This window comes from Entelurus aequoreus, linkage group LG05 (assembly GCF_033978785.1).
Source record: "Entelurus aequoreus isolate RoL-2023_Sb linkage group LG05, RoL_Eaeq_v1.1, whole genome shotgun sequence".
In the NCBI taxonomy this organism is placed as follows: Eukaryota; Metazoa; Chordata; class Actinopteri; order Syngnathiformes; family Syngnathidae; genus Entelurus; species Entelurus aequoreus.
In genome coordinates this window covers 40708932-40736367 of record NC_084735.1, presented here as the reverse complement: position 1 = coordinate 40736367, position 27436 = coordinate 40708932, and the positions used below count along the sequence as shown (strand labels likewise).

The 27436-nt window shown below is 39.4% G+C and overlaps 1 protein-coding gene across 1 annotated transcript; it reads right to left on the bottom strand.

Annotated features, from left to right (window-relative positions):
• Positions 1-1215: 1215 nt before the first annotated feature.
• On the bottom strand, positions 1216-12200 carry LOC133649939 (uncharacterized). The gene is made up of 3 exons (XM_062046655.1): positions 11590-12200; positions 6844-6918; positions 1216-4420 (listed from the first exon to the last, which is right to left on the bottom strand). Exons 1-3 carry the CDS (start codon positions 12198-12200, stop codon positions 4201-4203), a joined length of 906 nt encoding a protein of 301 aa, XP_061902639.1. The 3' UTR covers positions 1216-4200.
• Positions 12201-27436: the final 15236 nt, after the last annotated feature.

Below are 27436 nucleotides of genomic sequence, written 5' to 3'. Positions count from 1 at the left end.
GAGTGAAATGAGCGTGGAAATGTGCGGTCACGCCAACTTCATGCTTTACGGAGGCACATTTCTACAGGCCGTAGATACTTTGGTGACACACAGGTGGTCGTTCGGGCTTTGCCAACATATAGCATGATTTCGAGAATGTAAAAAGATTGAGGCAAGGACACAACATTCCTTTTTGGCCAATGCATTTAATGCATCATGTTATTTGTGAGGATGTATATTATTTATCTAGACCAGGAGTGGGCAATTAATTTTTACCGGGGGCCGCATGAGCAACCCGAGCACTGCTGGAGGGCCACACCGGCAATATTTCAATTAAGTTTTGCACAAATTATTTTTGATATACCGTAAGATAGATAATAATAATAATAATAATATTTTCATTTAACCTAACTTATCTTTATACAAAAGCAGATGGCTTTTGATGGTTTTATTTTTAACACTTTCTTACACAACACTTCCTGATGTATATTACAATACAAAAATTTCAATTTCTGTCACTTCATCCTGCATCCTCTTTGTTGTGAACGTAGCACGTCTGTAAGGTGATTGGCGAAGAAGGAGGAAGCGTTGCTGTTGCGGAAATGAGGAGTGAGGATTGGTTTTCCTTTTGGAAAGAACGAGATAAGTTGAGCTGTGTTAGTATAGCATGCTCAATAAAAGTTTAAAAAGAACGTCAGACTTGGTGTGCACTTCTTCTGGACGCTACTATTGATGTCACAAGTGGGATGAAATGCCTCCCAGTTCGCCTTGCCATCAAACCTGGGAGTCTTCATTGAGGGCGGAATTCCCCCCGGGGCAAGCAGCCTGGCTGCACCTGTAAACGCTGTCTCTCTCTCTCTCTCTGTCTCTCTCTCTCTCTGTGCGGCGAGCTCCTCACGTGGCACGTACCTCCCGATGACGTAGCACACAAGCAGTGCAGTATGCGCAAAGTTTTACTTCTGACACCAATTGTAGCGTCCAGAAGAAGTGCACAGCAAGTCTGATGCAATTTTTAAACTTTTATTGAGCAAGCTAAACTAACACAGCTCAACATATCTCGTTCCTTCCACACGCACGTCTCCTCACTTCTCATTTACGCAACTCAAGAAGACAACATCTACTTCAGCAGGTCGTTACACTATATTCTTTAAACACAGCAACATGTGTACCACAAATAAGCACACGGCTTTACCTTTACTTGGCAGTCCATGTCTTTTTTAAAACACGCCATTCGTCATCAACTTTTCTGTTTTTAGCGTCTCGGGGATAACCGCTGTGCGCCTTCCCTCACAGGACATACGCACATATAACACTTTTCAAAATAAAAGCAGCACAGTTGTATTGCACGCACGACAAAGATCCATCCATCCATCCATTTTCTACCGCTTATTCCCTTTGGGGTCGCGGGGGGCGCTGGAGCCTATCTCAGCTACAATCGGGCGGAAGGCGGGGTACACCCTGGACAAGTCGCCACCTCATCGCAGGGCGCACGACAAAGTTGTTTTTTTTAATTTATTTTGTATTTGTGATTGTCGCTGCACGCACGAGCATACGTCCACACGGAAGTAATACAAATAACGCTTTTCAAAACAAAAGCAGCACTGTTGTATTGCACACTCGAAATAGATGCTTTTTAAAATGTATTTTGTAATTTATAATTGGCCTCACGCGGGCCGGACAGGGACGTACAAAGGGCCGGATGCGGCCCGCGGGCCGCAGAATGCCCAGGTCTGATCTAGACAATACTTTTGCCACCTATTGCTGCCACGATGTGTTTCTGTGACTCCAGCACATGTGCTTGGCCAGTCGAGCGGACAGTAGCGGCCGGTGGTTGCAGCATGGAGGAATTACCCGCCTTTGTGTCACGTACGACTGCTACAGCAAGAAGCTCTCCTGTGTTGTAATAACATATTGAGTAAAGAAACAAGAGTCAATGTCTTTTGAATCCTTTTTGATGTGCTGGCATGTTTTAATTTAAATGATTGCAAACCAAATATGACTTAAAACTCACATAAAACTAATTTGACTGTAGGAACACATTTTGTTGCAAGTTACACATGTCATATTTATATTGGGGGTAATATAGAGTCACCGACCTCATCTAAAGTTTTACGTATCATTGCAGCGACTGTCATTTCAAACAGGGTGCAGCACAACTTTATTTTTTGGTCCGTCTGTTTTGGCCATGCACACCCATCTTCTTCTTCACCTTCTTCCTGGTGCTCGACCATTAATTATTTATTTTAGCCTGGGTGCAGATTTTGAAGCGCACAGCATTCTCACATTCTCAACCCTCTTTTTAAATGCTTAAAACACAGACAAAGAAGCACCTCCTACCCTCTGAATCCTGGCTTATTTCAATACAATTTGCATATTTATAAGGAGGTGTGGTCTGGGCGTGCCCAACCAAGCAGACATCTGGGATCAATTCCACGTTGATTGTGATGTAACAAAGAAATGTTCTTGGATTTGTGTTTTTTTCTGGATTTGAACGTATGTCTATTATTAGTAGGAAATCCATGCAACTCTTAATGATGAGGCTTCAGGTGCGTATGAGGTATTAATGCCATCTACTGTACGTTGTCGTAACGACAATCTGTATTCACAGACAGTGCCATTATAATGTGTTCATGAGTGAGGACATAGGTAGCTTCACGTTTATTGGTGGGGGTCCAAATGAATAATTTAATGGGAATTACTGTTATTACTAGGACTAACTGGTTTATTTGGATTTTTTTGCTTCTTACGGCCACTCCACAAATATAGTACTCTATGTGCTAAAAATGCTATATTTTTACCATTTGAGTAAAAATAAATATCCAACTGACCTACTCCTATATCTGCTCCTTTTTGGACATGTTGTGATGAGAAAATGTAAATATGTGATGTATCATATTGAAACTGTATACATGTTCGAAATGAACTTAAACAACAACAACAACCTCTTAAAGGAAAACTGCATGTTTTTGGAATGTTGCCCATCATCCACAATCCACAATATGTGAGACAAAAACATTTTTCCTGTTTGTGAGTTTTAAAAAGTAAAGCCGCTAGAACAGGGGTCGGGAACCTTTTTGGCTGAGAGAGCCATGAAAGCCAAGTATTTTAAAATGTATTTCCGTGAGAGCCATATAATATTTTTTAACACCGAATACAACTAGATGCGTGCATTTTTAAGTAAGACCAACATTTTTAGAGTATAATAAGTCTCTTATTGTTTTTAATAACATTGTTATTCTGAAGCTAACCAATAATAAATAAAATACTTCTTACTATTAATGCGACTTCTTGAACAGGTGTGGTAGAAAACGGATGGATGGATTAAAATGCATGAGAATGTTTTATATTTTGAATGTTATTTTTAACACTGTGATTACCAGCTGAATTATTCATTACTTATCGTGTTAAGCAATGTCAGCTAAGATTTATCTGAGAGCCAGATGCAGTCATTAAAAGAGCCACATCTGGCTCTAGAGCCATAGGTTCCCTACCCCTGCGCTAGAACAAGGTTAGGTGGCTCACTAGTAATTAAGATTTATCTAACGCTTTACAACGCTCAATTTACATGCTCTGACCTACATATAACCAAGCTATAACATTGTTTGCGACCCACTATGAAATAAAAATGTTGCCTTTGAGTTAATAAAAGCTAATGCTAGATCATAAATCATGCATCTCACCTGTATAGTAGACGGTTGTGGTACCAAGCCGGGAAGTTGGTCAACTTTGAAAATCCACATGCTACCATCTTGATCTTATATGGCTCTCAACAAATGGAACGCAGCATTATATAACCACAACATCGCTCGGAAGCAATTTTTTTATCAGAGGAATGAGAGTTATTCTGAATTTTGTTGCAATGCGCGCTGTCATATCAATCCACCAAGGAAATAAGTTCCAGTAACGCTTAAGATGACCAAAATACTGTAAATATTACATGATATAATGATTGATCCTGTTACTACATTACATATATACTATTTAGTGCATGTGCATTTTTTAGAGGGCATTATAGGCTGCCTTACTGTTGCAGTTTTTCACTATTTAGAATTCACAGAAAAGAGAAAGATACAGTATGTGTGTTATTGTCTCACATAAGGATTGTGGATGATGGGCAGAATCCCCCAGAAAGTGCAGTTTAGAAAAAACTTGAATTGCGAAATCCAGGTAAAAGTTGAAATCCTTCTACATCACTGCAACATCTTAGTACTGTAAACAATTCTAAACATGCTGGAGTTTTTTAGGCAGCCACTTCAAGAGAATCTTGTAGAGCTTTTTACTTTTCTTCTTGGACTTTCTCACATTCTTCATGGCTTTTTTGAGCAAACTGAACTTTAGGGTAGCATTCTGGTGATCGTGGTACGCCTTATTTCCTCTCGCTGAATGATGATTTACAACCTCCAAGAAGCACCTTTCCTGCTGTCTGAAGTCGTACTCCACACTAAAAGAACAACAAACAGATGCACATTAAACACACTTTTCAAAGACACTTGATCTCTTGCTGAAAGTTCAACTCTACGTTACCATGAATCTTACTAGCGGTTTGTGGTATGTGTGACTATGGCACACATACCTGCCACAACTAGAATTTATGATATCGTTTGATTTGTGCCTTGTCAATTGTCAGCACGGTCAAGGACAAGATACCAACATATATCAGAGAATAGCCAAAGCAATTTAGAAAATATATAGTTAAAGAAGAATCTTTCAAGATAAGGTGTCTCAGTTTTGGCTTTGTAGTGCACGAGCCTTTTTTGTAAACCGTTTTTTAAAAAGATCAAAGGAATTTTTGATTTCATAGTCTTACACCACAAACAGAATTGCTGGTTCAGTTGATTAGGATTTATTTTTGTATTGGCTCCACCTGACGCAATGTTTTATCTCAAGGGTGCAAACTAGAGTTGAAACCTCTGAGTACGAAAAGTTCTCTATAATCATTATTTTAAACTTAGCATGTCACACACAGGACAATTTGTTAACATACTATATATATATATAACATAACATATATAACATATATATATATATATATATATATATATATATATATATATATATATATATATATATATATATATATATATATATATATATATATATATATATATATATATATATATATATATATATGTTATATATGTTATGTTATATATATTTTCAGATTATATATACAGTATATATATATATATATATATATATATATATATATACTGTATATATATATGTTTATGTGTTATATTATATATATATATATATAATATGAAAATATTACATTTATGTTATATTTTATATTGCTACTATGGTACATTTTTAGTCTACTTTATACCTGCATTATCCTTTCCATTGTTACCCTTTTCATCCTTGGTAACTGAGCTACTGTGTGGAACAATTTCCCTTGTGGATCAATAAAGTTAGTCTCAGTCTATAATTTTTTTTGCACTGCTTGTTCTTGCTGTCTTGGAATAGGTGTCCAAAAAGATATATAGCCAGATTTGTAGAAAATGACATGCAGGCTTCAGACATTCTGTGCAATGTTGATATAAATCCGTACAGGTGGTCCTCGGGTTACGAACGAGTACGTTTATAGACTGTGATGTAAGTTGAGTTTTAGTATGAGTTGGAACTGATACCTAAGTTAATGCTTAAACCACTCACACTGTACAGAGAACACATGAAGGACATATATAATACAGTAATAAAACAAGTAAATACAAGAATGAAATTAAACCGTAGCCCCCGGCCAGGCCCTATTCATCAATGGTTGAATGTCCTGAATCCAAATAGTGATCGGGATCCGCCCTAAAATGTAATCATTTTTTCCCTTTGTCATTTTTGACATGTCCTGAAATTTAGATGAACATCTGCCAATAACTTTTTCAATTATCTATAGGGAAATGAAAAAAACAGAGTGAACACTTGTCTTTCTCCACTATCTATGTTAGTTTTGGGTTGTTAGCATACACACCCAAACACACACAGAAGCGAAAATGTAAGGCAACAGCAGCAATTCTGCAGATCAGTTGGTCCTTTCCTGAAAGTTTAATGAAAATCCGCTCATAACTTTTAGTTATTTTGCCAACTAACTCTTACATAACCACCTGGTGGACGTAATTAACCTCTAAATCACACGGAACACATGAAGAATATAAGCATATAACACAGAAATGAAAATATTAACTACAACAATTAAATAAACCAATACTAAAAAAACTCCTTACTTATGTAAATGAGGTTTGTTTACTCACTCAAATATTGCTAGTTCGGGCAATGATGAGACCACAACGAGCAGCTCAGACCAGGCATGCAACCAAAGATGATTTCAACACTTTATGATGTGTAATTTCACTTCACTTTCCTTTTCTTTTACGTGCTGCTACCACACGAGTCTGCCTTATACTTGGGAGACACAATGAAGGGCAAAAAGTTTACTTTAAAAATTATGTTATCCCTACTCAGCGTAGCTTTAGTGATGGAAGAATGCCTGGTGTGTCTCACGTGAGGTAGAGGTACACACTGTATTCTTGCGTGGTGTGTGGTGCACAGACTACTGTATTCTTTCAGTGGACACGCTCTAACTAGTTCTCAAGCAAATATCAAGTCCTTTTGTAACACAATTATGTTTTTAATCAATTCATGAGCTACTGTTTGTAACTACAAAATGTCAGAACACAAAACATCAAAAACAGAGGACCAACTGTAGTTAATTACTTGAAGTTTACGTCTAAAATAAGAGACTAGATGTATTGTTACCTGTTTACTCTTAACTGTAACAGAGTTGTACGTTCATGTGTTGGTCATGTGTAATGTGTTTAAGCGTTGCATTCAAGAGCTCCCCCGAACACTTAAAAGCCTAAAACTACTCACCTGTAGACAATACAGGCAGTCTTTTGGCAAGTTGAACAGTTTTTTAGATCCTGTCCTGTCTTGAAGCATCGCCTTCTATAAAAAAACAAATCACATGAGTATAATAAATCAGCAAAACTTTCCAACTGTAAACAAGTGCTTTTGGCACTCATCAATTGTATGGCATGAAACAGTTTGTACATTCTCAAATATGACCTCAGACAGTCACAACATATTAACAGTCCATGTGGGATGAGAATGATTGACAGAGACACATTGCTAGCAGCCAACTATAATGGCTGTTATCTGGCTCAGAGGTGATTTGGAGTTAAATAATTGGACTCCCAGAAGTTACATTACACGATATTGACATCATTTTTTAATCATCAATCATTTTTGTATTGGGCATTATGCTAAAAATAAACAGTATTTCAAGTAGTCTGCCACACTTATGCATATATGTGTAAATTTGTAATACATCGCAAAATGGAAAAAATATTATTTCCTTATGTAAATCTTTTTTTTTTTTTAATCTAGAGTTGATTTCTTATTATAATACATTTTTTTTTATTATTAATTCAGTGGTGGTTCTACTGTAGCTTCAACAGCACCCTGTGTGAGACCCCCCATAAGCCCCCCACTTCTTTGTTACATTGACAGAAACGTCGACTTGTGATAATAATCACTGATCATCTCTCAGTGTTTGGCTTTATTGGCACTGGGCATTGAGCACAATAAATGTGAACCGTTTTTTTCCCTCCCCTGGAGAACGATGCCTTGGGAAATTGCCCAAATCTAAAACCACCATTGACTTTAGTCATGTAAACACAAATGTCATACTTAAATAACTGCATATTCCCATCTCAATTAAAAATCTTGACTTGTTATATTATGGTAAATAAATGCCATATTATTACATTCTTACAGTAATTACTGAATATGCCAGTGATTTATGTTTACAGTGACATTCAGTAAATTCTTATACACAACCTTTCACAATGTTTCTTTTTCACCTTGAGAAAACTGTTGCTGGACCATTGGAATAAAAAGTTTTGTTATACAGCACTTGCAGGACTCTTAAAATAAATATGCTATACTGAGTACATATCGCAGGGATATTCAACTAAATTGTTTTGGGGGCTACATTTCCAGAAAGCTAACTACTATTAGTTAGCATTCTCTAAAGTAGACATTTGATTTTGGTCCATTTGTCAGCATTACAGGAGACAAAGATCATCTCTATGACAGCACTCATGCTTTTAAGAATCTGTAGCAAAAATGTGAGTCACAAGTTTTTTTTAACTGAACACCAGTTGAATAACCCAAATGTTGGAATAGAGAAAACCTAAAATGGAGCCTTGAGGAACACCACTAGTATAAACAAAGAAGTTGAACAAATGTCTACTGACTGCATCTGAAGTAAACAAGCTACAGCAACACCTTAGTTACATAAGGTTGAACAAGATGGCGGCGCTTCACGGCGGCAGCTTCTTGCGAGCGCTCTTGGAAGTGTAGACCGATTTGGCAAAAATACCCGTCAATTCAGTCAATTTCATGGCTGGCTCACAGCGTGTTCACTCCGTGATCACTTATGACCGACTTACGATTCTGGATGTGGAGAGATCGGGCCATTTTGGGCTGAAAGATGTGTGTACGGTGGACCTACTCGCTAGCTTGGGAATTCTTCGCGAGCTACATCCAGCAGTTGCCTTTGAAGCAGCGGCGTCCACTACCAGCGGAGACCGTCAACGAAAGAGACGTAAGCGGTGCGCTCGGAAGCAGAAGCGGGGATGTCGGGCGGGGATAAGAACAAAGCTAAAGGCGTTGTTGTTAGCGGCGCTAACGAAAAAGCTAAATGCTAATCCACAAAGAAGCGCTAATAAGGAGTCTGTTAAACTAGAACTAGCCAGCGCCAGGCTGGATAATCCCTGCACACATAGCAATTCTCTTAGAATAATATACAACTCACATAATGTTTTTTCTGCGTCAGAGGTGGACATGCATTTTACTGAGGTGGCAAACAATCTAAAAATTCCTGTCATATCAATTCCTAGATATGGTCGAAATTATTTAAAGTGCACTACGCATAATAAACGTAACATTATTAATATTGCTACTACGGATACTTTCAACAAAAACTCCTCAAAACAGCCCACTACCTATAATATGGGCTTTTTAAACATAAGGTCATTGTCTTCCAAAACGTTATTAGTTAATGAAATCATTAGAGACAACAATCTTGATGTCGTTGGTCTAGCCGAGACCTGGCTCAAACCAGACGAATATTTTGCGCTGGGTGAGGCGTCTCCTCCTGGCTATACGGGAACGCATATTGCCCGTCCCATTAAAAGGGGTGGGGGTGTTGCACTAATATACAACAAAAACTTTAGCCTTACCTCGAACCTAAATAATAAATATAACTCGTTTGAGGTGCTCACTGTGAGGTTTGTCACACCGCTGCCTCTGCACCTGGCTGTCATCTACCGCCCCCCAGGGCCCTATTCGGACTTTATCAATGAATTTTCAGAGTTTGTTGCTGATCTAGTGACGCACGCCGACAATATAATCATAATGGGAGACTTTAACATCCATTTGAATACCCAATCGGACCCTCCATGCGTGGCGCTCCAGACTATAATTGATAGCTGTGGTCTTACACAAATAATAAATGAACCCACGCATCGCAACGGTAATACGATAGATCTAGTGCTTGTCAGGAGTGTCACCACCTCCAAAGTTACGATACTCCCGTACACTAAAGTAATGTCCGATCATTACCTTATAAAATTCGAAGTTCTGACTCATTGTCAACAAACTAATAATAATAATAATAATAACTACTATAGCAGCCGCAACATTAATGCTGCCACAACGACGACTCTTACTGACCTACTGCCTTCGGTAATGGCACCATTCCCAAATTATGTGGGCTCTATTGATAACCTCACTAACAACTTTAACGACGCCCTGCGCGACACCATTGATAGTGTAGCACCGCTAAAGCTAAAAAAGGGCCCCTAAAAGGTGTACCCCATGGTTTACAGAAGAAACTAAAGCCCAGAAGTTATCATGTAGAAAGCTGGAACGCAAATGGCGTGCGACTAAACTTGAGGTTTTCCATCAAGCATGGAGTGATAGTTTAATAACTTATAAACGCATGCTTACCTCAGCTAAAGCTAAATATTACTCAAATCTCATCCACCTCAACAAAAATGATCCTAAATTTTTGTTTAGTACAGTAGCATCGCTAACCCAACAAGGGACTCCTCCCAGTAGCTCCACCCACTCAGCAGATGACTTTATGAATTTCCTTAATAAGAAAATTGAAGTCATTAGAAAAGAGATTAAAGACAATGCATCTCAGCTACAACTGGGTTCTATTAACACAGATACGACTGTATATACGACAGACACTGCCCTCCCTATGTCTAGCATTAAAAGATTACAGATGGTACAAAATGCGGCTGCTAGACTTTTGACAAAAACAAGAAAGTTTGATCATATTACGCCTATACTGGCTCACCTGCACTGGCTTCCTGTGCACCTAAGATGCGACTTTAAGATTTTACTACTTACGTATAAAATACTACACGGTCAAGCTCCTGCCTATCTTGCCGATTGTATTGTACCATATGTCCCGGCAAGAAATCTGCGTTCAAAGAACTCCGGCTTATTAGTGATTCCCAGAGCCCAAAAAAAGTCTGCGGGCTATAGAGCGTTTTCTATTCGGGCTCCAATACTATGGAATGCCCTCCCGGTAAAAGTTAGAGATGCTACCTCAGTAGAAGCATTTAAGTCTCATCTTAAAACTAATTTGTATACTCTAGCCTTTAAATAGACTCCCTTTTTAGACCAGTTGATCTGCCGTTTCTTTTCTTTTCTTTTCTACTCTGCTCCGGGGTGGACCGCTAGCCTGTTCATCGGATGGGGACATCTCTACGCTGCTGACCCGTCTCCGCTCGGGATGGTTCCTGCTGGCCCCACCATGGACTGGACTTTCGCTGATGTGTTGGACTTTCACAATATTATGTCAGACCCACTCGACATCCATTGCTTTCGGTCTCCCCTAGAGGGGGGGGGGGGGGGGTTTACCGACATATGCGTTCCTCTCCAAGCTTTCTCATAGTCATTCACATTGACGTCCCACTGGGGTGAGTTTTCCTTGCCCGTATGTGGGCTCTGTACCGAGGATGTCGTTGTGGCTTGTACAGCCCTTTGAGACACTTGTGATTTAGGGCTATATAAATAAACATTGATTGACTGATTGATTGATAAATCACATTACAGAAAAATGTTTAAGTGCCAAAATGAGAGGACTTAAAAGGTGTCTTGAGTAACGCTTCAGTTATGTAAACCACTTTACGCCAGTGTGAAATGTCAATGCAAGTATCTACCAATGTGTTTACAGTGGTCCAAATTCCGCTATTCAACAAGAGCACTCTAGTGTTTTTTTGGAATTTGCTGCAAAAATGTTTGTCTCCTAAGTTTTTAACTGAACTCGGGGGTCGGTATGGTGTTTCCTGGGTCTGATTTGTTCCCGGGCCGCCAGTTGAATAGCCCTGACCAAGTGAGCCTTCATATTTAACAAGGTAGAATAATAAACATTTTTACTTACTTATTGTCTTTAAATGCATTTATTAAATCGAGTAGAGGTGATCTAACGAGCTGTCTGCAGAAATATCAGGACAATGCATACACACTGTGCTGTGCATTTTACCACCACATTCCAGTACAATGGGAAATACATGCACACACATTTCCTCTTACCCATTGGCAGTGCTGTGGCTGGCCTCCAGGTCATGGATGATGTGCAACAAGGTAGTGATCCTGTCCTTGTTGGCTGCCAGACTGGCCTCCACACTATCAAGCCTCTGCTGTATGGATGCTGATTTACTGCACTGTGGGGAAGCAGGCAGCAACATGGCTGCCTCTGTCGGGTGGGAATGAGTCAGGATGGCGCCCTCTGGGTCCAGCTTGGGGGCAGCAGGGCTGCATTCTGAATCCCGGCTGAGGATTGCCTCATCCTCACTGCATTGAAGGGAAGTGAGTTCCCCCTCACTGCAGCACAGTCCTGCTGCAATTAAAGACAACTTTGGGCCTGTGTGAGGTTCTTGTACCGATGATGTGTTGAACTCAGACTGGCCATCATGTGCACCTCTGATTGCCCGTTTTGCAAGAATGGGCTCATATTTCCCCTTTGCTGTGACATAGAGTGCTGGATCATTTGGATGTGCCTGTTTATCTGCTTTGGATTCAGGCTCAGTCCTTGCATGCATGGGTGATATGCCCAAGGCAAACTGTTTTGTATTTGAATCCATCTGCTGGGCTGTTATTCCTGGTGGGTATGTAGCACACTGTCCCTCATGTTCTTTTACCATGCTTCCTTGATATCGTGCAACCATTTGTTGTTTTGTGTTACTACAACCCTGCAGCTGAGAGCTGTTTAACTTAAGTGTGCAAATCCTAGTTTGAGGGTTTGTCACCTGTGATATGCTTGGATGATTTTTTGAATAATTCCAAACAATTTCATTAACCCGATCACCATTCAATAGCTTTGCGTCAGTAGACAATTCACTGTTTAAACTGTTTGTCTGATGGTTTTGTATCACACTTGACAAATGACTGCTTTTGATATGATGTTTGGACACATTTGACAGGCTGGACAATGCAATCTGAGCTGTTTTTGACATGTTTTTCCGACTAGGAAAAACACGTAGAGCAGGTTCATTAGTGATGATGTCAGTTGCCTGTGTGTGCCAAGGCTTCTTTGGCGATGCATTGTGATGAAGTGATCCGTTGTGTTCATGTGACACGTTGCTCGTTTTAAGTAAAGAATTGCATGATGCATTAGAGTTGTTTTGCTTTTCTTTCAGTGTAGATAGAGGATGAAGAGATGAAGAGCTCCTCAGGGCTGTGTTTCTGTACAAAGCATAATTAGTAGTTGTAGAGATGGGAGCTGACATCCCAGATTTAGAATCAAGGGTTACACAAGATAGTGCACTTAGAGATGCTGTTTTTAGTGTTAATTCAGAATTTGAGGAGACTGGCTGAATTTTTGCGTCCAAACGTTTAAGATTATGTTTGCTACTTGTATTTGTTCCATTGGAATCCACGTCAAGCATACCAGGACTATTTTGGACAACAGTGCTATAAGAACTAGATTTTTCTTGCAGTGTATGAGTTAAATCAGCTAAGGTATGCGATGGACCTGCCGGTATGAATTGTGATTTAGATTCATCGAGTTCTAAAAATCTGGTGGGATATTGAAGTGACCCTTGTGAGCAATATTTAGTTTTTTTTTCTCGTGCTGCATGTGTCAGGTTAGGAGTTGTGTTTTCATGTTGACGATTTCCTTCTGTGGACATGAGGGCACTAGCAAAAGTTTGAACAGTTTTAGGGATGCTAACACCGTGCAAGTTTCCTGTGGCTGTTGTGTACAAATGAGGAGTCTTTTCTTGAGTCGCATGCACGGATACATACACATTTTGCAAGACACCGGATTCTTGGATGTGTTTAGTATTAGCCTGTGTGTGTGGGTAGTTTGATTTGGTAGCTGTGGCCATAAGAGGAGTTGAAGGGAGACTTCCTGTTTTGGGGGTTTTGCTGTCAAGAGACAACGATTCTAGACTTTGATTTTCTTTTGTTTTAATAGTGGCTTTAGTGATTGCGTCTGCATGCATGGTTTGTGTTTGGGTCGATTCCATGGCATGTCTCTCTGACAAAATGTGGCCATTATTTGAATGGACCGGGCACGCAGGGTGCCGTGTTTTTCTATGTCGTAACACTTCTTCTTCAAGATGTAATACTTGTGGATGGCTTGTCTCTTTGTTTATGTTGGTGGCCCTCTCACAGAGTAGATGGTTGCTTGGTTGGATGTTTGTCTCATTATATGGTAACTGAATAAGATGTTTGCCGGCCGAGAGCAAGTCGTGGGCTGACTTAAAATGTATCTCTGCTTGGCAAACAGGAGCAGTTAAACTTTTCTTCCCTGAAATCTCAACTCCTGCTGTTAAGGACTGTCTCCCCCCACACTGGTTGCATATTTGTTGTGATGCACTCAAACATCGAGGAGCGGAAAACAGTAGCATCTTTCTAGACTGCTTTCTATAATGGCTGTGCACTCTTGTTTGGTCTCCTCCGTGAGTTGGGGTGGTTTCACCATTTTCAATACTAATGCCACCTATTGCCTCGGAATCAACCACACTACCGTTGGTGTAGCGCACTGTAGGTTTTTCTTTTGGGCCCACATTGGTTACAGTTCCTGCAAAATGTGGGTTAGTCTCGATTGTTCTGGAAAAGCAATAACTGCTATCTTGACTGCACACAACATCCCCTAAGGCCTCCCCTACAAGTGCTTGGAAAGTCACTTCCTTTTTACTCTTGGAGTCCACACTCTTTGCCCCTTCTTCCTTGTCACCCTTTGTTAGCAGTAGTATCTCTTTGTAGTCCTTTGTAATGTAGCTCTTGGATGCTTCAGCATTGTGAATTGATCGCGTGTGGAGTTTATCCGTGAGCTGTGCACACCGCTGGATAGGTGCCCGGCGTATCCCTGGGGACGTCTGAACAGCAACACTGCAGCGCTGAAGACCCCACGTTTGCAGTAGTGCTCCTACGGATGTGTCGCCTTCTGTCGTTCTCCAACCACGCGCCCCTATCAAGGCTGGGACACCCAAAACGGGAACTGGAGTGGTCAGGTCAGCCGCTCTTCTCCCCATCCTCTGGTTGATTGATTCCAACGTTGCACAATTCAATTGAGATTTTCTCAACTGTCTAATACATCTGAAAGTGCAAGAGTGAATAGAAGCTTACATGAAGAGACATGTGGAAGAATTACGTGATGAAAAAAGACCAGAGTCAAAGGATACTCCAATTAACTGTTTTGTTATGAACTTTAGGATTGAGTTGTCTAAATAAACTCATAGGAGTTGATATCGCATGTGAAAGTTGAACTGAGAACAACAGTGACATTTCTGGGGTATTTTTTGGACCACACTGAAGCGAGCAGAAATGTTGGTGCACAATAACGAGGCAATAGATGCCAATGAATGGCTTTTAGTCTGACGCCACTCAAATGCAAAAGCGGAGGATTCCCTAACTATCGGCAATTTGCGAAACATAGTCTTTGTTAAAACATGCACAAACACAAACGACTGGGATCACTGCTGACAAAGTCAACATAAACAACAGGTCTCGCTCAAATAGACAATAGAAGATAAAGTAGGAGGACGTTTGCTTTAAGACGCAAAAGTTAAGAGAAAATAAATGACTCACAGCCGTGTAACGGTAGGAACGGCATCATTATGGTTCAGTATTATCTCGGGATTAAAGGGAAAATGCACTTTTTCTTGTTGCCTGTAATCCACAATCACTATGCGAGGCAAGAACACACTTCTTTCTCTTGTTTTCTTTTCTAAATAGTAAAAGACTGCTAGTAAAAGGCGGCTAACAAAGCAGGTAATGGGGATTGACCTATTCCGCCTCTATTCCAAAAACTCCAACAACATTTTATATACATGCTGTAAGTATGTATGTAATCTAGTAGCAGGTACATTCATTAAAAAATGTACAGTATTATTTACAGTATTCTGGTCATTTTAGCATTATTGGAACGTCTTTCCTGGGTGCATTAATTTCACAGCGAGCATAGCAACAAACACTATTTCTGTCAACAACTACCACTAATCATGACAGTTTGTGAGAGCCAAAGGCGACAACAACTTTGCGACAAATGATGATCCAGAAACGTATATTTTTGAGCCTAAATATACGGGAGATGAGCTACAAGTTTTTGAAGCTGAGCGCTAAGCAGATCAACTACTGTATAGTGAAACCCCAAGCCATCATGTAGCACTCGTGCTAAACAAAATATGAGCATACGAGCATAACAAAACAGTCACTTACAATGTCCCTGCTTCTTGCCCTGGGATGGTTGTATCGCTCAGCACTAAACTTGTGCTCCCCATTTAGCTGGTGAATTCAGCATAATCCTTACTCCTCAGATACAAATGCTGGGATGTAACGATCATCTTGCTGTGTCTTTGGGTTTCAGTTGAATTCCAAAGTTGACCAACTTTTCAGTTTATGGCTACAACTTTCTCCTATACATGTGTCAGGTATAATTTATAATCTAGCTTTGAGTTTTCCTAACTCAGCGATTGAGCAGCAGCTCAATAGCTATCTCATACCTTGCGAGAGACCGGTGGAGTATTGTGAGTGTCTTTGTAAGCAAGGCTCTGTGTCACTAAATGTAGTCTATAGCTATAGCGCGGTTAATATGGTCACTGCTTGTAAATGAAGTGCTGTTGGAAGTTGTTGGATGATTTTTAGTGGACTTTATATGCAGGCCATTATCTGCATTGTTAGCCACTTCTTGCTAGCAGTTTTTTACTATTTAGAACGTATAGAAAAAAAGACATGTGTCTCACATAAGAATTGCAAATGATGGGAAAAATTCCCAAGAAAGTGCAGTCCCCCTTAGGGCTACGGTTCATTATCGGTACAGTAAGGGAAAAAAAATGTAGAACATAAAACTGCTCGTTTTATGTGTTCAATACATTTTAAAATGAAGCATGGGCATTCAATTGTAATCCACTGAGAGGTCATTCTAAAAAAAAATACAAATATAGTCCATAATGTAGTCTTCTTTTAGTCGGACTATACTGGCTCGCAGTGACGAATAAACACTTACGGCCCCTCACTTGTAAGGAGTGGGAAATCAGTATGTAGCTTTCGTTATACCACTATAAATGACTCTAAGAAAGATATAAAATAATCTTGTAGATTTATATTTTTGTTTTTTCCAGTCTCTCCTTATGCTATTGTTTGGTCCATTTTTTCTATGCATATTTGCACCAAAGTGGTATTGCTTCTTGCGTCATATTTGCACAAAGTTTACTGAAAAGTGTTTTTGAAGGTTTCATGTATTACTGCTTAACACCAGTTGACCAACACATTACCAAAGTTATTTAAAAAAAAAAAGTGACTATGCCAGTCACTGGGGGTATTGCCTATCCTGAAAAATACTGACCTTTGACCACCGGATACCACATAGCATATTTTTTAACACTGGCAAGTTACTGCAGTGTGAATGAGTGTATATTGTACCCACAGAAAGTCACTCCGATTGTAGCCCATATTTTCAACTTGACATGCTATTGATCTAGCGTTGCTATTACTGTAGAAACAAATTAATTTTATATTTGCATTTCAAACTAATGCACACATCTCATTTATCTGACACCAAACAGAATCATTTATTGACAAAATAAGCTACTGGCGCTCATGCAGCCCTTATGGAGAACCCGCTTGTCTTCATGGTTGGCTGCTTGCAGTCCACATTACGCTCATCTTGGATAGGGGCCCACAGTGATACTAACAGACAATTTGGTGAGAATTTAGTAGGACGTAACATATTTTGAGATGGTGTAGTTTTAACGTGTATGTGTGTGTCTATGAGTCTAATGTAAACCCCGGGCAAGTGGACAACACAATGCTTTGCATATGAGCAAATATTTGATGTTAAAGTTAAAAGTGCAAATGGACATGTGCTTGCAAGTAGGGCTACAACGATCAGTCGACAATAAAATTTGTCGTCCACAATTATATTTGTCGACAATAGTCGTAACATCGTCACTCGTGTTTTTCGGGCCGGAAGTGGGTCACTCGCAAACACATTGTCAGTGATAACATGTAAAGCAGGGGTGCCCATTACGTAGATCGCGAGCTACCGGTCGATCGCGGAGGGTGTGTCAGTCGATCGCCAACTAGGCGTTGAAAAAATAGTCCTAAAAATTAGCGATCAGAAATCTTCACTATGACGTCACTTTCATCACTTGATTGACATTCACGGCACCCGAGGGTCTTGTGAGATGACGCTGGCTGCTGTGAGCTCAGTGTGAAGGAAAAAAAAGACCGTCAGGGAGGCGATAAACCGTTTTTATTTCAACCATACCTCCTGTCAAAAGCCTAAAGATTGACCGCATAGTTCCTGTCTTCACAATAAAAGCGCTGCTCTATCCTGCCTGCGCTAACAAAATAAGAGTCTCAGACAGCTGGCGTGCACAAGCCCGCAAGCCACGGAGTTTGCCGCCAATGTATTTCTTGTAAAGTGTATAAAAAGGAGTATGGAAGCTGGACAAATAAGATGGCAAAAAGCAACCACTTTCATGTGGTATTGGACAGAAAGAAGGACTTTTTTTTCTCCTCCATTAAAAAAATGTGGACATTGTCAGCACTACTGTCTGATTCCTATCAATGCAAGTCATCAGAATCAGGTAATACACCAACTTATATTCTTGTCTACAGGAAAGAAAATAAACTATATGTGTTAAACATGCTTGTACGATCATTAAACACCTTTTAACTTGTAAACAAAAACGTCTCTTTCATAAATAAATTAATATAAATTATATATGTGAATGAGGTAGATCCCTTCGACTCGGTCATTTAAAAAGTAGCTCGCCTGCTGAAAAGTGTGGGCACCCCTGATGTAAAGTATGAGGATATTTGTTAAAAACATGAATATCTCTCTCATTTTGCAACGTGGACTTTGTTTTTATGGCAGTGCATCTGTGATATGCGAGCATTTAAAGCGGAGACAAGATGTCGGACATTTTAAGGGAGGATGCGACCACAGCCTCGGTAAGACTAACGTACTTGAATTGATGTAGACACAGTTTAGCTGGCTGACCTTGGCTAAAATTAAAGTTAAAGTTATTTTTCACATAACTTTGTCTCACTCTTGTTAGCTAGCTAGCATGGTAGAAGCTAACAGTAGTCTTTTTTTTATTAATATTTTTTATTTTGTTTTAAATTAAAACATTTTTTTAAAGAGACTACTGTTAGCTTCTACCTTGCTAGCTAGCTAACAAGAGTGAGACAATGTTTTTTCACATAACTTTGTCTCACTCTTGTTAACTAGCTAGCAAGGTAGAAGCTAACAGTAGTGTCTTTTCTAAAAAATGTTTTTAATTTAAAATAAATAAAAATAAAAAAATAATTATAAAATAAGACTACTGTTAGCTTCTACCTTGCTAGCTAGCTAACAAGAGTGAGACGAAGTTATGCGAAAAATAACTTTAACTATCATTTTAGTCAAGGTCAGCCAGCTAAACTTTGTCTACATCAATTCAAGTACGTTTTAAAGCAGCATAAATTTGCAAAGCCGTAAAAAAAAAGGCACTTTAACAATCGCTCGCACGCACACACACCCAGAGACATTAGGCACCACTGCGTAGGTATCATAGGATTAAACATACAATCTATTAAATAGCCAACATTTTAAGAATTAATCAAAGATACAGATCTACACATTGAGTCTGTTAGAGTGCTAACACTGCCAAGAGTTATTCAATAGTCAAAATACCAGTGTGCAGCTTATTAAATATCACAAAATATTTTACTTTTTGAGGAAGTTAGATTTTGTGCTTTGTTTGTTTTTATTGCTGCTATTTTAACTGATTTTTAAAGACATAAACAAGGTTAATAGTTTTTTTTTAGCACATTGCCTCTCCTTTCTTTTAAATGGACAACATTTTAATAGTCATTTAAATTTTTGTAACAGCTGAAAGAGCAGCACAGTTACAGTATAAATAAATGTTTATGAATGAATTAGTCATCTTTGTTGTTAGTCAGCACATGCCTAAAATAACTTAAGCTGCATTTGGAAGTCACTGAGGTGGGCACTATGTTTGACATGTCAACTTAATGTGTGTTATATTTATGCATGAGAACATTTTGTTGTAAACTGTGAGGTGTGTGTGTTAAAATAATGGTTGTTTTTACAAATGATGACAGATGTGAACAAGAGCATGTATTGTTTATGTGTTATGATGTAAATGAGGTGTGGTTGTATTGTATAATAAGTATGCGTCAATGAAAGGGCATTTTATGACTTTTCTTAGATTGATTACGTGCTACAGTATAATTTTATTGTTATCATTTTATTGCATGATTTTTGTATCTTTTTAATTTAGGTAGCCAGGAACTGCAGATGGAAATGAGCTATTTAGCTATAATCTGGTGCAGAACATATCTGTCTTTGAGCTTAATGTTTCTGTGCATTGTCCCTTCAAATAAAGACTAAACTAAACTACACTAAGTCGATGGAAAAATTATAGCCATTAAATATGTGTACGCTTTAGTATCCGACTAGTCGACTAATTGTTAAGATAATTATTGAATAATCAAGTATCAAAATAATTGTTAGTTGCAGCCCTACTTGCAAGTGTTATTATGCATGTCATAACTTTTACACAAACACGTTCTGACAAGGCTCCTCTCATCCTCACCCTCGTCTTCATCCCGACGTCCAGCCATGTCAAAAGTGCAAAAACAACACGTCGTCATTAATCCCTGTAGGTTGTATACATTTGGGTGGCCATTACTTGAATTCTTAAGTGACAAATGGTATTTGTAAGTAAAACAAGCAAAACACTTTAATCAAAGAAGCGTATTCTGCTTTGCTATCATACCTGCGTTACGTCCAAATATGATGACCTAAGTTCCCAACCTTGGCTCTGTGTCCTCTAGAGTCCCAAAGTAGCGTAGAGGGTTAAAAGAAGTGAAACTCTTGCATTTACAGTATCCAGCTCTGATTGAATCTGCCTGGCATTGATCAGGCCAGGCTGTTTCCGCATTGAATCTCCCCTGCTCCATGCTCACTCCACTGGCTCCAAAGATGCTGCTGGATGCTACCCAACACATTCCTGCCCTGCACTCACTTGCTTCTTTGCTTCCTCTCCCCTATCCTCTGCTCCCTCTCTCTTATTTCCATCACTATCCTCCCTCCTCCCATCATCAGATCTACAGCTGGGTGCATGGAGATGGAGAGAGAGAGAAAGAGAGAGAGAAGGGGGAGGGAAGTGACTACCATCAGTGAGGGACCGTGTTTAAATTACCATGCAGAAAAGATAGGGACTGTCTTTACCGTATTTTTGGACTATAAGGCGCAACTAAAATCCTTTCACTCCAAGCTATTTTATTTGGTACATGGTGTAATGATAAGTGTGACCAGTAGATGGCAGCCACACATAAGAGAGACATGTACAGTATTTTTTGGACCATAGGGCGCACCGGATTATAGAACGCACTGCCAATGAATGGTTTATTTTTGATATTTTTTTATATATAAGGCGCACCGGATTATAAGACGCATTAAAGGAGTCATATTATTATGAAGTTTTTCTAAATGTAAAACACTTCCTTGTGGTCTACATAACATGTAATGGTGGTTCTTTGGTCAAAATGTTGCATAGATTATGTTTTACAGGTCATCTTTGTCACTTTCTGACAGTCGCTTCAGGATGTGCCGTTTTGTGGGCCGTCCTATTTACGAGGCTCACCTTCGACAGCGTCTTCTCCCCGCCATTCAGACTTTACTTCAATAAATAACGGAGCAGCATCTCCTCATCTGGAAACAACAACAAGGCCGGAAATGTGTCCCGTGAAAAAACGTCCGACCAGAACTCTCTCATAACTAAAGTTCCTTGGGTGAATAATGTAAACTCACTACACCGGTATGTTTTTAACGCTTTCATGACGAGTTTACTGACAGATATAAGTAAGAACTTTACACTACTTTATATTCGAAATGGCAACAGCAGAGGATAAATGTCCCATACCAAGAAGATAGAGAAAAAGAAGAAGCTTATCGACTACGGCAGACCTGGGCATTCTGCGGCCCGCGGGCCACATCCGGCCCTTTGTGCGTCCCTGTCCGGCCCGCGTGAGGCCAATCATAAATTACAAAATAAATTTAAAAAAGTATCTATATCGAGTGTGCAATACAACGGTGCTGCTTTTGTTTTGAAAAGCGTTATTTGTATTACTTCCGTGTGGACGTATGCGCGTGCGTGATTGTGAGTGAATGTGAACAGCTGCAATCACAAATTACAAAATTAAGTTGAAAAAACATCTATGTCATGCGCGCAATACAACTGTGCTGCTTTTATTTTGAAAAGTGTTATTTATGGGCGTATGTCCGTGTGTAACCTGTGAGTGAAGGTGCACAGCGACAAGTGATGCACGGTTTACACCCGAGACGCTAAAAAGAGAAAAGTTGATGACGAATGCCGTGTTTTCAACAAGACATGGACTGCCAAGCAACGTTCCCTCTAAGGTGCAAGCCTGCGCAATTGCGCACTGCTCAAGCGTCCTCTGCGCACAGCAAATATATGCCGCGCACCAAATCAAATCCCATCTGAATTCTAAACAAAATAAACACATTTATTCTGTGTAATTTTGCAATGCAACTCTGAGTGACAGTGACAACAAGCGGCCCTAACGGTGTTCGTCAACACCGTTCAATTGAACACCGTTCAATTATTATAACGTCTAACAAGATGCTTCCAGGCCAGGAATTATATCGATCACTTTATATTCGGCCATAACCACACCAAAAACATGAGTAAAACACTTCTATCTCGAAAAACTAGTCATTTTCTGCCGTACAAACCAGGCCAAAACCAACTTGTCATCTGTCACTAACACGCATACCACTAAACCACTGGTGCGTTTATGGCCACACAAAAAGTCGGACAACTCAAACACCACACAAAGTTACACTATGACTCCTCAGTCATATGTGTGCTTATTTTACTGTCATTTATTATTAATGTTAATTTATTTATGTTAATCGTGGAATGCTGTTACTAGAGAACGTTACAGGAATGCACACTTCATCCTATGCTTACATTTCATTGTGCAACATGAGGATGTTTAAGGGGAACTAAATGTGATCTCTGAAAGGGGTACAAATGATTTCCAAAGCAGTGCTTTTGGTATAAAGTTAAGTTAGGTTAAATGAAAGTATTATCATTATTATTAATTATTATTATTATTATTATTATTATTATTATTATTTAGCTTACGGTATACATCAAAAATAATATTGAGCAAAATTTAATTGAAATATTGTCGATGTGGCCCTCCAGCAGTGCTCGGGTTGCTCATGCAGCCCCCGGTAAAAATTAATTACCCACTCCTGGACTACGGAGTCGGCCCAGACTACAAAGGCGGAAGCGCGCAATTTTTCAGGATTTATGCAGATCCCAAATATAGATCAGCAGGTACCAGAAGGTAAGAAAAGTTGCTTTTGCATAATATTGCGAAACAAAACACCAGATAATATGTTTTACCTTATACACACACCATAATAATACTCATATGTTTAATGCGCCGACAATCCATCAAACGGTGAGGCTTCATAGCTTACCAAAGTCGTACTAAAACATTTTGATGGATTGAGCACTGTGTGTAATGTTCTATATTTTCAATGGAACATATAAAATGTTGGTGTTGTTTACTTGAGTCATACTGCCATCATATTGCAGTCTACACGTATCTCTTATGTTTGACTGCCATCTACTGGTCACACTTATCAATACACCATGTACCAAATAAAATTGCTTCGAGGACGGTAAGCAAAACTGTAATTATTCTGTATATTAGGCGCACTGTCGAGTTTTGAGTAAAAAACAAGGATTTTATGTGCGCCTTATAGTCCAAAAAATATGGTAGACTGTAAGATGACGGTAGTAAACAACACCAAAACTTTAAATGTTCCATTGAGAAAATAGAACATTACAGACGGTGCTCAAAATTCAATCGAAATGTTTTAGTACGACTTTGGTAAGCTACGAAGCCGCACAGCTTGATGGATTGTCGGAGCATTACAGCTACCGTAGTCAGACGTACTGTGCTTCAAAGTACGGGTTTTATTATGGTGTGTGTACAAGGACCGCAAAATGGCATCTAATAGAAGACATTTTATCTGGTGTTTTTGTTTCGCAATATTATTATGCAAAAACACTTTTCTTACCTTCAGGTACCTGCAGATGTGTATTTGGGATCTGCATAACTTCTAAAAATGTGCGCGCCTTTGCCATTGCAGTCCGTGCCGACACCGTATCCGATAAGCTTTTTTTTTTTCTCTATCTTCTTGTTATGGGACATTCATCCTTTGCTGTTGCCATAGCTAATATAAAGTAGCGTAAAGTTCTAACTTATATATGTCACGAGACTCGCTATGGAAGCACTAAAAACTACCGGTATAGTGAGTTTACATAATTCACCCACAGAACTTTAGTTATATGAGAGTTCCGGTCGGACGTGTTTTCATGGGACAAATTTACGGCGATGTTGTTGCACTAGTGAGAGCTCCATTATTGACTTAAGTAAAGTCTGAATATCATTAAAACAGTTAGTTCCATCTTTTGACACTTCTTTGACTCCCGTCTTTGCACGCTACACCGCTACAACAAAGATGACGGGGAGAAGAAACTATCGAAGGTGAGCCACGTAAATAAGACCGCCCACAAAACGGAGCATCCTGAAGCGACTGTCAGAAAGCGACTTGAAGATGGTGTGTAAAACATCATCTATGCAACATTTTGACCAAAGAACCACCATTACATGTTATGTAGACCACAAGGACGTGTTTTAAATTTGGAAAAAAAATGCAGCTGAGATAGGCTCCAGCACTCCCGCGACCCCGAACGGGACAAGCAGTAGAAAATGGATGGATGGATGACCCCTTTAATGCGCCTTATAATCCAGTGCGCCTATTGTATGAAAATAGACCTGAATAGACCCGCTCATCGGCAGGGTGCCTTATAATCCGGTACACAGAATACATATAGAATCTAATCAATCAATCAATCAATCAATGTTTATTTATATAGCCCTAAATCACAAGTGTCTCAAAGGGCTGTACAAGCCACAACGACATCCTCGGTACAGAGCCCACATACGGGCAAGGAAAAACTCACCCCAGTGGGACGTCGGTGAATGACTATGAGAAACCTTGGAGAGGACCGCATATGTGGGTAACCCCCCCCCTCTAGGGGAGACCGAAAGCAACGGATGTCGAGTGGGTCTGACATAACATTGTGAAAGTCCAGTCCACAGTGGATCCAACACATCAGCGGGAGTCCAGTCCACAGCGGGGCCAACAGGAAACCATCCCGAGCGGAGACGGGTCAGCAGCGCAGAGATGTCCCCAACCGATGCACAGGCTAGTGGTCCACCCGGGGTCCCGGCTCTGGACAGCCAGCACTTCATCCATGGCCACCGGACCTATGCGACTCCCCCTCGCAAGGGACAGGGGAGAAGAGGAGAGAAGAAAAGAAACGGCAGATCAACTGGTCTAAAAAAGGGGGGGTCTATTTAAAGGCTAGATTATACAAATGAGTTTTAAGATGGGACTTAAATGCTTCTACTGAGGTAGCATCTCTAACTGTTACCGGGAGGGCATTCCAGAGTACTGGAGCCCGAATAGAAAACGCTCTATAGCCCGCAGACTTTTTTTTGGCTCTGGGAATCACTAATAAGCCGGAGTTCTTTGAACGCAGATTTCTTGTCGGGACATATGGTACAATACAATCGGCGAGATAGGCTGGAGCTAAACCGTGTAATATTTTATACGTAAGTAGTAAAACCTTAAAGTCGCATCTTAAGTGCACAGGAAGCCAGTGCAAGTGAGCCAGTATAGGCGTAATATGATCAAACTTTCTTGTTTTTGTCAAAAGCCTTGCAGCCGCATTTTGTACCAACTGTAATCTTTTAATGCTAGACATAGGGAGGCCCGAAAATAATACGTTACAGTAATCGAGACGAGACGTAACGAACGCATGAATAATGATCTCAGCGTCGCTAGTGGACAAGATGGAACGAATTTTAGCGATATTACGGAGATGAAAGAAGGCCGTTTTAGTAACACTCTTAATGTGTAATAAAAGAAGCACAGAGGAATCCCTAAAGTTGGACTTAATTTCATTATTTTCATTAATTATTTATTTATTCCAGGCAATGACATAAAAAAGTACAAAGTTGACAACACATAATAATATAAATTAATATAGTGCAAAAGGTAATGTATAGTATGTAATGCATGATTGTCCAGTTTTGCCTGAAAGGGAGTGGGAAGAAGATAATTTATTTAATCCCACCCCCAGTTCTCCATTCAGTGATTATTCACATGAGTTTCACTCTTACTTTGTTCAAGGATTATAATACAGATGTTGTATCATAGTGGCATTACCACAGGTAACAATAATTATTACACTGTAACAATAATTTGTATCAACAATGTAGGAATAATGAATATACCAACATTGGTAATAGACAAAATGCCAACAATGGTAATAGACAACATAGCAATAATGGTAATAGACAACATAGCAATAATTGTAAGGACACATTGAGCACATGTTAACACTTTGAGACAGAGTACAACAGCAGGTCAAATTAAAGACCCTCATTTCTATATTTGAACCAGACCCCATGTTTGTATAATAGGTTAAATCGATTAATAGTTTGGCATTGCTTGTGTTGTAAGTCCAGTTTGTTCCATAGTTTTACTCTGCATACAGACACACAAAAACGTTTACGAGTGGTTTGAGCTCTCGGCAATGAGAAATATCCAAAGCCTCTCAAGTTATGAGCCTGCACTCGTCTTATAAAAAAAACGTTGTAGATTAGGCGGCAATAATTTGTGAAATGCTTTATATAAGATTATTAATGTATTATATTTAACAAGGTCATCAAATTTGAGCAACTATGATTGCATAAACAGATTATGAGTATGTTCTAAATAACCAACGTTGTGAATGATCCGCACTGCTCTTTTCTGTAATATGATCAGAGGATGAATTGTGTTGTGGTAAGTATTCCCTCATACTTCAACACAGTATGTAAGGCAGGGGTGCTTATTACATCGATCGCGAGCTACCGGTCGATCGCGGAGGGTGTGTCAGTCGATCGCTAGCCAGGCATTAAAAAAATAGTCCTAAAAATGAGCGATCATAAATCTTCACTATGACGTCATTTCGTCACTTGATTGACATTCACGGCACCCGAGGGTCTTCTGAGATGATGCTGGCTGCTGCCAGCTCATTATTAAGAAAAAATTACCGACAGGAAGGCGAGAAACACTTTTTATTTCAACAGACTCTGGCGTCGTACCTGTCGTCAAAACTCCAAAGACCGATTTTCATTTGACTTGGAAAGCGGCCAGTCTGGAATGATAGGTTACATATATAAGTTAAGGGTTTTACAATATTCAGTATAACCTTTTGAACCAATATCATGCTGATATCATGGCAGTCAGCGGAGCACTTACTTTTACACTTCCGCACAATGTTTATCACTTCCTGCTCATTTGTAGCTGAGAGGAAAAATGACGAAGAATTCTGTTCAATAGTTGATTTTGTAACTCCATTGTCTGGGATATCAACAGCCAACTTAGGACCAACATTTACAAAAAAACTATTGAACTTATTCACTACATTACTCATATCATAATCTTCACCGTTTTCATCAATAAAGTAATCAGGATATGTAAACTTTGAATATCCTTGTTTGATTAGACTATTCAAAACATCCCAAGTTCCTTTTATATTGTTTTTGTTTTCATATAGTTTTTTTGATAATTTAACCATTTGCTTGTTCTTATTATATCAGTTAATTTATTTTTGTACTTCTTGTATCGTTGTTCAACTTCTTTTTTTCTTCTTCTGATAAACAGTTTGTAGAGATTGTTTTTCTTTTTACAGGCATTAATTATCCCTTTTGTGATCCAAGGGCTATTTTTATGTTTTCCTTTTATAAAATATTC